Raw genomic sequence first — 14,066 nt, 5'->3', positions numbered from 1 at the left:
GAAAAATAAAAAATTTAAAGTGCATTTTTTGTACTTATTTCACCTAATTTAAGGTCCTTTGGTATAAATATGCCCTTTGCTGTGCATTGGAACCCTCATGGAGCAAAATAAAAAATTGCCAAAATGGCACTTTTTGCAAAAATGACATTTTTTCAATTTTTGAATGAGTGTAACTTTTTTATTTGAACTCTTATAAATTTCATTCAAACGCCATAAGAAAGAGGATACAAAATACTACAAAATGAGCCAAAACTGGCCTCTCTAGCTCTTCACGTTACCGAGATATTGAATTTCAAAAAGTAGTAAAAAAAGCACTCAAATACCCCCCCATTCTTTCGATTTTTTTGAAAAATAAAAAATTTAAAGTGCTTTTTTTGTACTTATTTCACTTAATTTAAGGTCCTTTGGTATAAATATGCCCTTTGCTGTGCATTGGAACCCTCATGGAGCAAAATAAAAAATTGCCAAAATGGCACTTTTTGCAAAAATGACATTTTTTCAATTTTTGAATGAGTGTAACTTTTTTATTTGAACTCTTATAAATTTCACTCAAACGCCATTAGAAAGGGGATACAAAATACTACAAAATGAGCCAAAACTGGCCTCTCTAGCTCTTCACGTTACCGAGATATTGAATTTCAAAAAGTAGTAAAAAAAGCACTCAAATACGGTCCCCTTCCATTCTTTCGATTTTTTTGAAAAATAAAAAATTTAAAGTGCATTTTTTGTACTTATTTCACCTAATTTAAGGTCCTTTGGTATAAATATGCCCTTTGCTGTGCATTGGAACCCTCATGGAGCAAAATAAAAAATTGCCAAAATGGCACTTTTTGCAAAAATGACATTTTTTCAATTTTTGAATGAGTGTAACTTTTTTATTTGAACTCTTATAAATTTCACTCAAACGCCATTAGAAAGGGGATACAAAATACTACAAAATGAGCCAAAACTGGCCTCTCTAGCTCTTCACGTTACCGAGATATTGAATTTCAAAAAGTAGTAAAAAAAGCACTCAAATACGGTCCCCTTCCATTCTTTCGATTTTTTTGAAAAATAAAAAATTTAAAGTGCATTTTTTGTACTTATTTCACCTAATTTAAGGTCCTTTGGTATAAATATGCCCTTTGCTGTGCATTGGAACCCTCATGGAGCAAAATAAAAAATTGCCAAAATGGCACTTTTTGCAAAAATGACATTTTTTCAATTTTTGAATGAGTGTAACTTTTTTATTTGAACTCTTATAAATTTTATTCAAACGCCATAAGAAAGAGGATACAAAATACTACAAAATGAGCCAAAACTGGCCTCTCTAGCTCTTCACGTTACCGAGATATTGAATTTCAAAAAGTAGTAAAAAAAGCACTCAAATACCCCCCCATTCTTTCGATTTTTTTGAAAAATAAAAAATTTAAAGTGCTTTTTTTGTACTTATTTCACCTAATTTAAGGTCCTTTGGTATAAATATGCCCTTTGCTGTGCATTGGAACCCTCATGGAGCAAAATAAAAAATTGCCAAAATGGCACTTTTTGCAAAAATGACATTTTTTCAATTTTTGAATGAGTGTAACTTTTTTATTTGAACTCTTATAAATTTCACTCAAACGCCATTAGAAAGGGGATACAAAATACTACAAAATGAGCCAAAACTGGCCTCTCTAGCTCTTCACGTTACCGAGATATTGAATTTCAAAAAGTAGTTAAAGAAGCACTCAAATACCCCCCCATTCTTTCGATTTTTTTGAGAAATAAAAAATTTAAAGTGCTTTTTTTCTACTTATTTCACCTAATTTAAGGTCCTTTGGTATAAATATGCCCTTTGCTGTGCATTGGAACCCTCATGGAGCAAAATAAAAAATTGCCAAAATGGCACTTTTTGCAAAAATGACATTTTTTCAATTTTTGAATGAGTGTAACTTTTTTATTTGAACTCTTATAAATTTCATTCAAACGCCATAAGAAAGAGGATACAAAATACTACAAAATGAGCCAAAACTGGCCTCTCTAGCTCTTCACGTTACCGAGATATTGAATTTCAAAAAGTAGTAAAAAAAGCACTCAAATACCCCCCCATTCTTTCGATTTTTTTGAGAAATAAAAAATTTAAAGTGCTTTTTTTCTACTTATTTCACCTAATTTAAGGTCCTTTGGTATAAATATGCCCTTTGCTGTGCATTGGAACCCTCATGGAGCAAAATAAAAAATTGCCAAAATGGCACTTTTTGCAAAAATGACATTTTTTCAATTTTTGAATGAGTGTAACTTTTTTATTTGAACTCTTATAAATTTCATTCAAACGCCATAAGAAAGAGGATACAAAATACTACAAAATGAGCCAAAACTGGCCTCTCTAGCTCTTCACGTTACCGAGATATTGAATTTCAAAAAGTAGTAAAAAAAGCACTCAAATACCCCCCCATTCTTTCAATTTTTGTGAAAAATGAAAAATTTTAATGTGCTTTTTTTGAACTTATTTCACTTAATTTAAGGTCTTTTGGTATAAATATGTTTTTTGCTGTGCATTAGAACCCTCCTGGAGCAAAATAAAAAATTGCCAAAATTGCACTTTAAGCAATCTATTTTTATAAATTAGCTTTTCAGAATTTTAAAGACAAAACAGTGCAGTATCATTATTTATAATAATTCATACATTTTCTAGCAAAAACGTCAATATTAAGATAACTGGTCCAAGTACACTCAAGTTGCATTCAATAATATCAAAATAGTTGTATAGTGCTCTGATAATATTTTTTTTACTATTAATCATCAATTCGTCTGAACTTAAAGGTCACAAATAATTTAAGGTTAACTTGATAATGCATTGACAATGAATTCATAACATAATTACCAACATTTCTCTCTCAGATCAGTGCGCTATTTAGTAACACTTGCTCCAAATAAAGTTGCTACGATGGTGAACGTCACGTATAACATATTTGGTTGTTTGATGATTTTGTATCTTTGTGATCTTGTTCAGGTAGGATAATCTCAACAAAAAAAAAATTAGAATTAACGTTAAACAACTTTTAGCTTGCGCCCACCAACCAAACTGAAGAAGTAACAACATCCACTAAACGTCAACTGACAAGGGAAGAAATGAGGAAAATTGGTAAAACATGTATGCTTGAGACTGGAGTTAGGATCGAAACAATACTGAGAGCGATCAAAGAAGACATACCCAAGAATGACGAAAAATACAAGTCCTACTTGGTGTGCAGCTACAAGAAACAGGGATACCTTTCAGAAGATGGTGGTACCATGCTTTACGACAACCTGTATAGTTTTCTACAGGAATCCGCCGGTTATGCAAAAGAAGACCTTCACTACATTGACGATTGTAAAACCATAACGGCAGAAACACCCGGCGATTTATGTCTTAAAAATTTGGTTTGTATTTTGGACGGGTTGCATAAAGTGGAGAAAAATAGGGAAATTGATACTAATACAATAGAGTCATAGAGAAATGCGTAACTGAGGAACAACACAGTTTTTAATTTTCACAAAAAATGCAGAGCTTGACTCGAATAAATTGAAATTTTTACTCCTGCAATTTTCAATTAGGCATGTTTTGCCACTTTTACTTTAAAATATAATAAACAATATCAGAAGCAAATTTTGAGTGTCTGATTGATATCACACCTTTTGAGTTAATAATATCCTTCAAAACTGCCGGTTCAAAATTAATTTACTTTTTAGATTGTCTTTTAAGGCATTTATCCGAGAATTTCCAATTCATCAACAACAGAGGGAGGAGAAAATACAGCAATATAGACAGTATTATCTTACATTTTCCTTATTATTATATTCTCTCTGTTTGGAGGGACTCCATAAGCTTTTGAAAATTAATTTGCATTGTTTCCATTCACGGAAATAAATATACCCCTATAATTAACAATCCCATTTACAATAACCGTTTTTTATACAAAAAAACAGGCAAAACGGTAATTTAATTTGTTTTTTTCCGGTGCTTTCCGTGTTTCAATTGACTCATTCAATTGAAAAGCGGCGTACGCATATTCTATTTGTTGGAAGCGTTACATTTGTTAAAAAAAATTTAGATTACCCTTATCGAAAATATCGGCACGTTCTGTAGAATACTCACCTATAACATTTAATCTAAATGGTAATGACATCTTTGGTTCGGTGTTCACTTGACATTCGTATATGCCAGAGTCTCGTATTTGAGGAAATTTGATTTGGAGGGTCCAGTTAGAGGATTTCTCCGAGCGAATTATCTGAAAAAGAAAATTGAATTTCAACATCCATAGAACACGGTAGAAACGATTTTCCATTGTGTACATAACAAGTTAGCGTGGTTTTGAGGGTTTGGCCCATTTGTGCTGCCTTTTATAACACTTAAGGAAATGGTTTGTGGATACGGGGTGCTCCATTTTCTAACGTTGTATGTGGGACACTCTGTACAATTCATTAAAAAGGAAAGTTGCATGAAACTAACCAGAAATTAATAGCATTTTTTAATTTTAATTTTGATAATCACGTGACTACTTTTAATAGTAAAATGTACATTTTAAAGGTCACTGTTTTTTAGGTTTAAATTACATTACAAGAGAATTTAAGACTCAAATACTTCAAAAAACCTGTTCTATACTGGTATTTTTAGAGCTTCATGTCCAAACTGCGCAAAGTTTGACAGTTTTGATGTTGCTGACAGTTGTCACGTGATACTAGAACACTATTTACTTTGGAAGTGACCTGTAAACTCTCAAATTCAGGATCAAAATGCTATAAAATACGTCTTATTTTGAACAGCATAGAAAAACGTGGGACACTCTGTATAATTTTTTTTATTAGTGTCTTTCCATCAAAAAGGAAAGTTGCATGAAACTAACCAGAAATTGATAGCGTTTTTCAATTTTAATTTTGATAATCACGTGACTACTTTTAATAGTAAAATATACATTTTAAAGGTCACTGTTTTTTGGGTTTAAATTACATTACAAGAGAATTTAAGTTATGTTAAACTAATATTGTAAAGGCTACGAGAATGTTTTTAATTCTAAAAATGAATCGTGAAGATCACGTGAGTGTTTTCAATCATCAAATTTAATTTTAAAAGTCACGTGTCCATTCTAAAAAGTTGAGGGTCACGTGACGGTTTTTAATGCCAAAATGATATATTTAAAAGGTTACGTAACGATTTTTGAGGTTAAAATAACAATCTTAACGTTTTACTTGCACATTTTTAATAATAAAACGTTATCTTGCTTGTCACGTGACGTGTTTCAATTCACAAAGATCACGTGACTCTATTTCAGTTTAAAATGACATTCTTAAGGTCATGTGACTGTTTTGAATACGAAAATCGACGCCTGAAAATCACGTGACGGTTTTTAATGCCAAAATGATATATTTAAAAGGTTACGTAACGATTTTTAAGGTTATAATAACAATCTTAAGGTTTTACGTGGACATTTTTAATAATAAAACGTTATCTTGCTTGTCACGTGACGTGTTTCAAATCACAAAGATCACGTGACTCTATTTCAGTTTAAAATGACATTCTTAAGGTCATGTGACTGTTTTGAATACGAAAATGTATGCCTGAAAATAACGTGACGGTTTTTAATGCCAAAATGATATATTTAAAAGGTTACGTAACGATTTTTGAGGTTAAAATAACAATCTTAAGGTTTTACGTGGACATTTTTAATAATAAAACGTTATCTTGCTTGTCACGTGACGTGTTTCAAATCACAAAGATCACGTGACTCTATTTCAGTTTAAAATGACATTCTTAAGGTCATGTGACTGTTTTGAATACGAAAATGGACGCCTGAAAATCACGTGACGGTTTTTAATGCCAAAATGATATATTTAAAAGGTTACGTAACGATTTTTGAGGTTAAAATAACAATCTTAAGGTTTTACGTGGACATTTTTAATAATAAAACGTTATCTTGCTTGTCACGTGACGTGTTTCAAATCACAAAGATCACGTGACTCTATTTCAGTTTAAAATGACATTCTTAAGGTCATGTGACTGTTTTGAATACGAAAATGGACGCCTGAAAATCACGTGACCGTTTTTCAGCTTAAAATAATATTTTGAGTCTTTTTAAGGTTATACGAGTTCGTTTCACGTGAGTGTTTTCAATCATCAAATTTAATTTTAAAAGTCACGTGTCCATGCTAAAAAGTTACAAGGGAATTGTGAGGGTCACGTGACGGTTTTTAATGTCAAAATAATATTTAAAAGATTACGTAACGATTTTTGAGGTTAAAACAACAATCTTAATGTTTTACGTGGACATTTTTAATAATAAAACGTTATCTTGCTTGTCACGTGACGTGTTTCAAATCAGAAAGATCACGTGACTCTATTTCAGTTTAAAATGACATTCTTAAGGTCATGTGACTGTTTTGAATACGAAAATGGACGCCTGAAAATAACGTGACGGTTTTTAATGCCAAAATGATATATTTAAAAGGTTACCTAACGATTTTTGAGGTTAAAATAACAATCTTCAAGTTATACGTGGACATTTTTAATAATAAAACGTTATCTTGCTGGTCACGTGACGTGTTTCAAATCACAAAAATCACGTGACTCTATTTCAGTTTAAAATGACATTCTTAAGGTCATATGACTGTTTTGAATACGAAAATGGACGCCTGAAAATCACGTGACCGTTTTTCAGCTTAAAATAATATTTTGAGTCTTTTTAAGGTTATACGAGTTCGTTTCACGTGAGTGTTTTCAATCATCAAATTTAATTTTAAAAGTCACGTGTCCATGCTAAAAAGTTACAAGGGAATTGTGAGGGTCACGTGACGGTTTTTAATGTCAAAATAATATTTAAAAGATTACGTAACGATTTTTGAGGTTAAAACAACAATCTTAATGTTTTACGTGGACATTTTTAATAATAAAACGTTATCTTGCTTGTCACGTGACGTGTTTCAAATCACAAAGATCACGTGACTCTATTTCAGTTTAAAATGACATTCTTAAGGTCATGTGACTGTTTTGAATACGAAAATGGACGCCTGAAAATAACGTGACGGTTTTTAATGCCAAAATGATATATTTAAAAGGTTACCTAACGATTTTTGAGGTTAAAATAACAATCTTCAAGTTATACGTGGACATTTTTAATAATAAAACGTTATCTTGCTTGTCACGTGACGTGTTTCAAATCACAAAGATCACGTGACTCTATTTCAGTTTAAAATGACTTTCTTAAGGTCATGTGACTGTTTTGAATACGAAAATGGACGCCTGAAAATCACGTGACCGTTTTTCAGCTTAAAATAATATTTTGAGTCTTTTTAAGGTTATACGAGTTCGTTTGTAACTTACAGCACTAGTTACGTAATATACTATTACAATTATTTTACACTTATACTTAGTTGAACTGTAAGTGAGTAATTAAATAAAATTGTTAATTAATCCTAAATTTATACTATCCTAACCTAACCTAACCAGAGCACTTTAAACTTTTACTGTTTTGAGTATACTACATAATTCGTTAGATTCATCTTTTGAACTAGCTATTCCCTAATGAGACGAAACTAATCTGGTTTCATTAATAATTTTCATTAAACCCCAAGACGTATCTAATCCTCCAGTACATGCATCCAGAACTATGTATCATTGCTATTATCGAAATCGCACATATGGGACCCATTAAACTAGATGCATATAATATAAATTAATATGACGGAATTAATGTGAGGAGTAGTTCTGTGTTTAAAATCCTTTTTTCCACTCCTACAGTGATATTGCTTCATTCCTTAACAGTTAAGAGAAAGGATAAGTAGGCAATTGCCAACGGTTACAGAATCTAGACTTTTCGCAACTGTGTGATATGAAATAGACCAGTTACAGCTAATCTTGAACGTAAACAAAATATTTTTTTTGATTGTTACCTTCACTGACAATTTGGCTTATGTTTTGAAGTAATGAAAATGCTGTTCAAGTTTCTGTTACTGAGAAAGAAAATGATATGATATTAAGCAAAAACAGATTTTAGTTTATACCTACTGGTACATACAATACGTATTTTTACAAAGTGGAGCTGTTGTTCAATACATGAGTTTTCTTCGGAAAAATGTGAGATTTTTCCTGTATGGTCGTTGCATTTTTCTGTATAGGTAAATGTTGAGGGCGAGTGAAATTGACGCACATAAATCACCGGGGCGTTTCTTGAAAGAATTTAGAGTGGCAATATCGAAGCCAATGTGTATGGAAACTGAATTTTTGTCTCCTGGGAAGTTTGGTGCTTTGGAATTCATTTGGGAGGGAAAAACGAATAATGTTTGGGATGGGGATTTTTTTTTAAGTTAGCATTTGCAGCGTAAAAGTTTTGATGGGGGTTGATTTTTTAGGGAAGATACGTGCTAAAACATCAAATTTGAAAAGTTACTAAAATTATGTGTAAAAATTAACTTTTCAACTGTCACAGCACAATAACAAGACTGGTAACTGTAGTTTAATAACAAGCATGCAATTTCATTATCTACTTCTTCTACTTACACATATTTTAAAGTAATTAATTTAGTGAGTGGGACAAGTTTCTAAAGTTTCTGCACGTGAGATTACCACAGCCATTGTGGGAATAAAGTTCAAACATATTTCGACAACTGCTGAACTTTCCTAATTAATTAAAAACGTTTTTAATTAGGACCCATTGCAATAATTGCTAAAACACAAAAATGTTGTGTCACGTTAACATGGATTTCCTGCTCAGTTCAATTTTGAAGACGTAGGTGTCCTTTAATTTGCCATTCCTTTCTTAACGACGCCATCTTGGCCAAACGGAGACTCTAACACTTCAATAGGCCGTGCCCAGAAATTAATTACAAGGAAATTGCTATTCGCCGACCTACGTAATCCTGCTAAGAATGAAGTAAATTACCTAGTCAGGAAACAAGTCGAACTAAATTCCATTCGACTCGAACAGGGAGAAGTGCGGAGGCTTTGAAAATGTTAAATGAGATTTTGGCGAAACTTCCGGTAAACGCTTGCCTTGGAAACTATGAAAAGCTGCGAACTACCGTATGTTCGAATTAAGTCGACCTGATTAAGTTACGGCATAACAACGCTCTGGATCCTAATTTGTTCGAGATAAATGGGCGACAGTACAGTCACAGAAGAAAAAGAGACAAGACACTGTTTTGTTTAATTCCTGTATAACTTTGGAATTCATTTCCAGAATATAGAACATCTTAAAATCGATAGACAAACGATCAATTTATTTTTTTTGTTTTGTGAGGAGCATATACAGAAAATCAAACTAACGTGGAATGACGTCACAAAATTCTAAAGTACGTAACATCATCGACAACAAAAAAAAACATTAGTTAGCATACAAATCAAATTTTATGTAGTTGAAATCTTTGATGTTGGCGTGTGATGTTATTTCTCAGAATCTCAAAAATTCCTGTTGTTTCTGTCAAATATCCACCACTGACATACTTATATGTCTAATTTTAATAATCTGCAATTTATTTAAAATTTACATTCATTTTTTGTTATCATGGAGCTCTAAAACATATTTTCTGTTCAACTCTGCAAGAAAACTGTGATTTTTAGAGCTTATTCATGTCCAAACTGAGCAAAGTTTGACAGTTTTGACGTTGCTGGCAGTTGTCACGTGGTACTAGAAGTACTATTTACTTTAGATAGTGACACTCAACTCAACCTAACTCAACTGACAATATGTTTTTGTTGAGCCAACTTTGACGTCTGTCACAGCAGTAACGTGATACTGGTACACTTTTGAATTAGACATAGTCACGTGAAAACTGTCAGAATAATGGCGGAGAAGCTAAAAACCACGACTTTTCTCAAATACTTCAAAAAACCTGTTCCATACTGGGACTTTTAGAGTTTCATGTCCAAACTGACCAAAGTTTGACAGTTTTGATGTTGCTGACAGTTGTCACGTGATACTAGAACACTATTTACTTTGAAAGTGACCTGTAAACTCTCAAATTCAGGATCAAAATGCTATAAAATACGTCTTGTTTTGAACAGCATAAAAAAACGTACTGGAACTTTGATTTTTGTAGCTTCATGTTTTTGTTGAGCCAACTTTGACGTCTGTCACAGCAGTAACGTGATACTGGTACACTTTTGAATTAGACAGTCACGTGAAAACTGTCAGAATAATGGCGGAAAAGCTAAAAACCACGATTTTTCTCAAATACTTCAAAAAACCTGTTCTATACTGGGATTTTTAGAGCTTCATGTCCAAACTGACCAAAGTTTGACAGTTTTGATGTTGCTGACAGTTGTCACGTGATACTAGAACACTATTTACTTTGGAAGTGACCTGTAAACTCTCAAATTATGGATCAAAATGCTATAAAATACGTCTTGTTTTGAACAGCATAAAAAAACGTACTGGAATTTTGATTTTTGTAGCTTCATGTTTTTGTTGAGCCAACTTTGACGTCTGTCACAGCAGTAACGTGATACTGGTACACTTTTGAATTAGACAGTCACGTGAAAACTGTCAGAATAATGGCGGAAAAGCTAAAAACCACGATTTTTCTCAAATACTTCAAAAAACCTGTTCTATACTGGGATTTTTAGAGCTTCATGTCCAAACTGACCAAAGTTTGTCAGTTTTGATGTTGCTGACAGTTGTCACGTGATACTAGAACACTATTTACTTTGGAAGTGACCTGTAAACTCTCAAATTATGGATCAAAATGCTATAAAATACGTCTTGTTTTGAACAGCATAAAAAAACGTACTGGAACTTTGATTTTTGTAGCTTCATGTTTTTGTTGAGCCAACTTTGACGTCTGTCACAGCAGTAACGTGATACTGGTACACTTTTGAATTAGACAGTCACGTGAAAACTGTCAGAATAATGGCGGAAAAGCTAAAAACCACGATTTTTCTCAAATACTTCAAAAAACCTGTTCTATACTGGGATTTTTAGAGCTTCATGTCCAAACTGACCAAAGTTTGACAGTTTTGATGTTGCTGACAGTTGTCACGTGATACTAGAACACTATTTACTTTGGAAGTGACCTGTAAACTCTCAAATTATGGATCAAAATGCTATAAAATACGTCTTGTTTTGAACAGCATAAAAAAACGTACTGGAATTTTGATTTTTGTAGCTTCATGTTTTTGTTGAGCCAACTTTGACGTCTGTCACAGCAGTAACGTGATACTGGTACACTTTTGAATTAGACAGTCACGTGAAAACTGTCAGAATAATGGCGGAAAAGCTAAAAACCACGATTTTTCTCAAATACTTCAAAAAACCTGTTCTATACTGGGATTTTTAGAGCTTCATGTCCAAACTGACCAAAGTTTGACAGTTTTGATGTTGCTGACAGTTGTCACGTGATACTAGAACACTATTTACTTTGGAAGTGACCTGTAAACTCTCAAATTATGGATCAAAATGCTATAAAATACGTCTTGTTTTGAACAGCATAAAAAAACGTACTGGAATTTTGATTTTTGTAGCTTCATGTTTTTGTTGAGCCAACTTTGACGTCTGTCACAGCAGTAACGTGATACTGGTACACTTTTGAGTTAGACAGTCGCGTGAAAACTGTCAGAATAATGACGGAGAAGCTAAAAACCACGACTTTTCTCAAATACTTCAAAAAACATATTCTATACTGGGATTTTTAGAGCTTCATGTCCAAACTGAGCAAAGTTTGTCAGTTTTAATGTTGCTGACAGTTGTCACGTGATACTAGAACACTATTTACTGTGGAGGTGACCTGTAAACTCTCAAATTCAGGATCAAAATGCTATAAAATACGTCTTGTTTTGAACAGCATAAAAAAACGTACTGAAACTTTGATTTTTGTAGCTTCATGTTTTTGTTGAGCCAACTTTGACGTCTGTCACAGCAGTAACGTGATACTGGTACACTTTTGAGTTAGACAGTCAAGTGAAAACTGTCAGAATAATGGCGGAAAAGCTAAAAACCACGACTTTTCTCAAATACTTCAAAAAACATATTCTATACTGGGATTTTTAGAGCTTCATGTCCAAACTGAGCAAAGTTTGTCAGTTTTGATGTTGCTGACAGTTGTCACGTGATAATGAAACACCATTTTCTTGAAGCTAGTCACGTGACAGCTGTCAAACTGTAATTGTCAGACACCTATACAAAAAACACGTCTTGTTTCGAATACTGCAAGTTAACTAATATTGTACACTGTGATTTTTACAGCTTCATTTCATTTGCATTGGGTTTGACAATTTTGACGTTTGTGACAAATGTCACATAAAACTCGAACACCATTTACATAAACAGTCACGTGATTAATGTTTGAAATACTGCAAGAAAACTCTTTTAAATTGTGATTGAGCTTTTTGCCCCCAATGGGCAATGTTTGACAGTTTTGATGATGTTTATGTCACATGTCAGTGTTTGTATTTTGCGAAGCAAATGAGATAATAAAATTTACTCTATCGTTGATTTACTCTGTACATTTAAGATGTCAAGCAACATCAAACCGCGTCATTTTTGATCTTCTGCTGTGACGTCATTGTAATTTACCTTGATTTTCTGTTTATCTCTTATAAGTAAATAATGACTCTCAATCCTTTATACAAATTGTTAACCAATCTAGTACAGTGATTTAGGAATGTATAATAAAAACAGCAACATAGCAATGAAACCCGATACCTACGTAGTTTAGTAGTAATCCCAGTACACTTTACACACCATAATATAGTTGTACTATGGCAACATGACTATATTTCGGAATGTTTATTTTATTTAGGGGTGTTTATAACCCCGGAATTTCAGTGTCTTGCCAACTGGGACGCGTAAAATTCTTGGCCGCAAAGTTGGAAAACTCTATTTCTAGGCTAGTTTCGTTTTTATGAAAACTCCAGGGATTTTCCGGAGCTTTGAAAATTCTGCATCCTGCAGGTTTAATTTAATTTTTTTTAGGTTCGAAAAAATCACTTGTGGTTGAGTTGAGTAATTGTAGGAAAACATCCAATTTCATAAAGAAGCTCTTATCGGAATTGTCACTTTGTAACAGACAGGAGAAAAAGCAAAAAAGATATATTTTATGTTTGTCGAGTTTTTCTAACTTTTGCTCGCAGTGAAACTTCCGGAGTTTTCCATTTTCTCCATTTCTGAAACCGAAGTTCCCTAATTAGACTCACCTTTCGGATAGGTTTGGTCACTTTTACGGCTCGTTTCCGTATTTTAACAGTGAAAAGGACCAGGAAATTTCAGGTTTTAATTAAAATTGAAAAATTTTTATTTATTTTCTTGGAAGCACTGAATTGTTAACACGAATTTAGAGTAAAGAAAGACATCAAGTCGGGCTAAGACTAGCATTTTATTGATAAATCAGTAGAACATTTTCTATAAAAAGAACGTTAAAGCATTGAATAGAGAATTTTCCGATTGATTAATGTCGCTGAATATGGGGTAGGCTAAAAACAATTTTAACGTCGTCTTTTATGACCATCGTGGACGTGTTGCGTCAATTTTATAAATGGAAAAATCCGTTTTTCCCGATCATTACTGGGGCAGGTGTTTTACACCCCTCCCGATTGAAAAGCCATAGTTAAGGCACAATTTTCCTGCCCGTTCTTTTGCGTTTACTCGAATCCGCTTTTTGCCATCCCGTGCAAGTTAAACATGCTTCATCGAAAGCAAACATCAGCGCTATTGAATTTTGCTAGGCATAAAGCTGAACTAACGAGGTTCGGTCTGGAGTTGGATTGGATTTTTATGGGTTTTCCTTGTAGCTACGATTTTGAATACAATGTAATGTCACAGCCATTTGCGTTTGTTTTGCTCAAAGTGCAGATGAAACGCAATAAAAGAACATCTGAAAACCTGCCCTTTTCAACACACCATTAACAGATTAAATTAAGGAAAAAGGAAGATACCATGACTATCAGGAAATTCGAGGGCATTCAGAAGTGATGTGTGATTAATTAAACTGGACCAGGACCCTTAATCGAGTTGCATCGACCGCCACGATCCAGTCTTCTGTAAGTAAACTTACAATAATATGCTAAAATACTTTAGGAATAATATGCTAAAATGGTTACTGTACATTTTAGAAATTTAAATTTCAGTTTGACGCCCAAA

The 14,066-nt window shown here is 33.0% G+C and overlaps 3 protein-coding genes across 3 annotated transcripts in view; 1 reads left to right on the top strand and 2 right to left on the bottom strand.

The window, feature by feature from the left end:
- The window catches only part of LOC145729705 (uncharacterized), a 74,920-nt gene extending 71,310 nt beyond the window's left edge, over positions 1-3,610 (top strand). The window contains exons 2-3 of the mRNA XM_081980565.1: positions 2,888-2,974; positions 3,028-3,610. Of these exons, the coding sequence (XP_081836691.1) occupies positions 2,888-2,974; positions 3,028-3,456 (516 nt within the window). The 3' untranslated portion in view covers positions 3,457-3,610. The remainder of the gene's footprint in view (positions 1-2,887; positions 2,975-3,027) is intronic.
- LOC145729707 (limbic system-associated membrane protein-like) overlaps positions 1-14,066 on the bottom strand; it is a 90,201-nt gene that overhangs the window by 6,055 nt on the left and 70,080 nt on the right. Inside the window, exon 4 of the mRNA XM_081980569.1 lies at positions 4,100-4,232. Coding sequence (XP_081836695.1) covers positions 4,100-4,232 — 133 coding nt within the window. The remainder of the gene's footprint in view (positions 1-4,099; positions 4,233-14,066) is intronic.
- The window catches only part of LOC145729254 (sodium channel protein Nach-like), a 59,448-nt gene that overhangs the window by 26,756 nt on the left and 18,626 nt on the right, over positions 1-14,066 (bottom strand). The window lies entirely within an intron of this gene.

This window comes from Ips typographus, linkage group LG5 (assembly GCF_016097725.1).
Source record: "Ips typographus isolate SLU linkage group LG5, UJ_Ityp_2.0, whole genome shotgun sequence".
NCBI lineage: Eukaryota > Metazoa > Arthropoda > Insecta > Coleoptera > Curculionidae > Ips > Ips typographus.
This window is presented reverse-complemented; position numbering and strand designations above follow the sequence as displayed.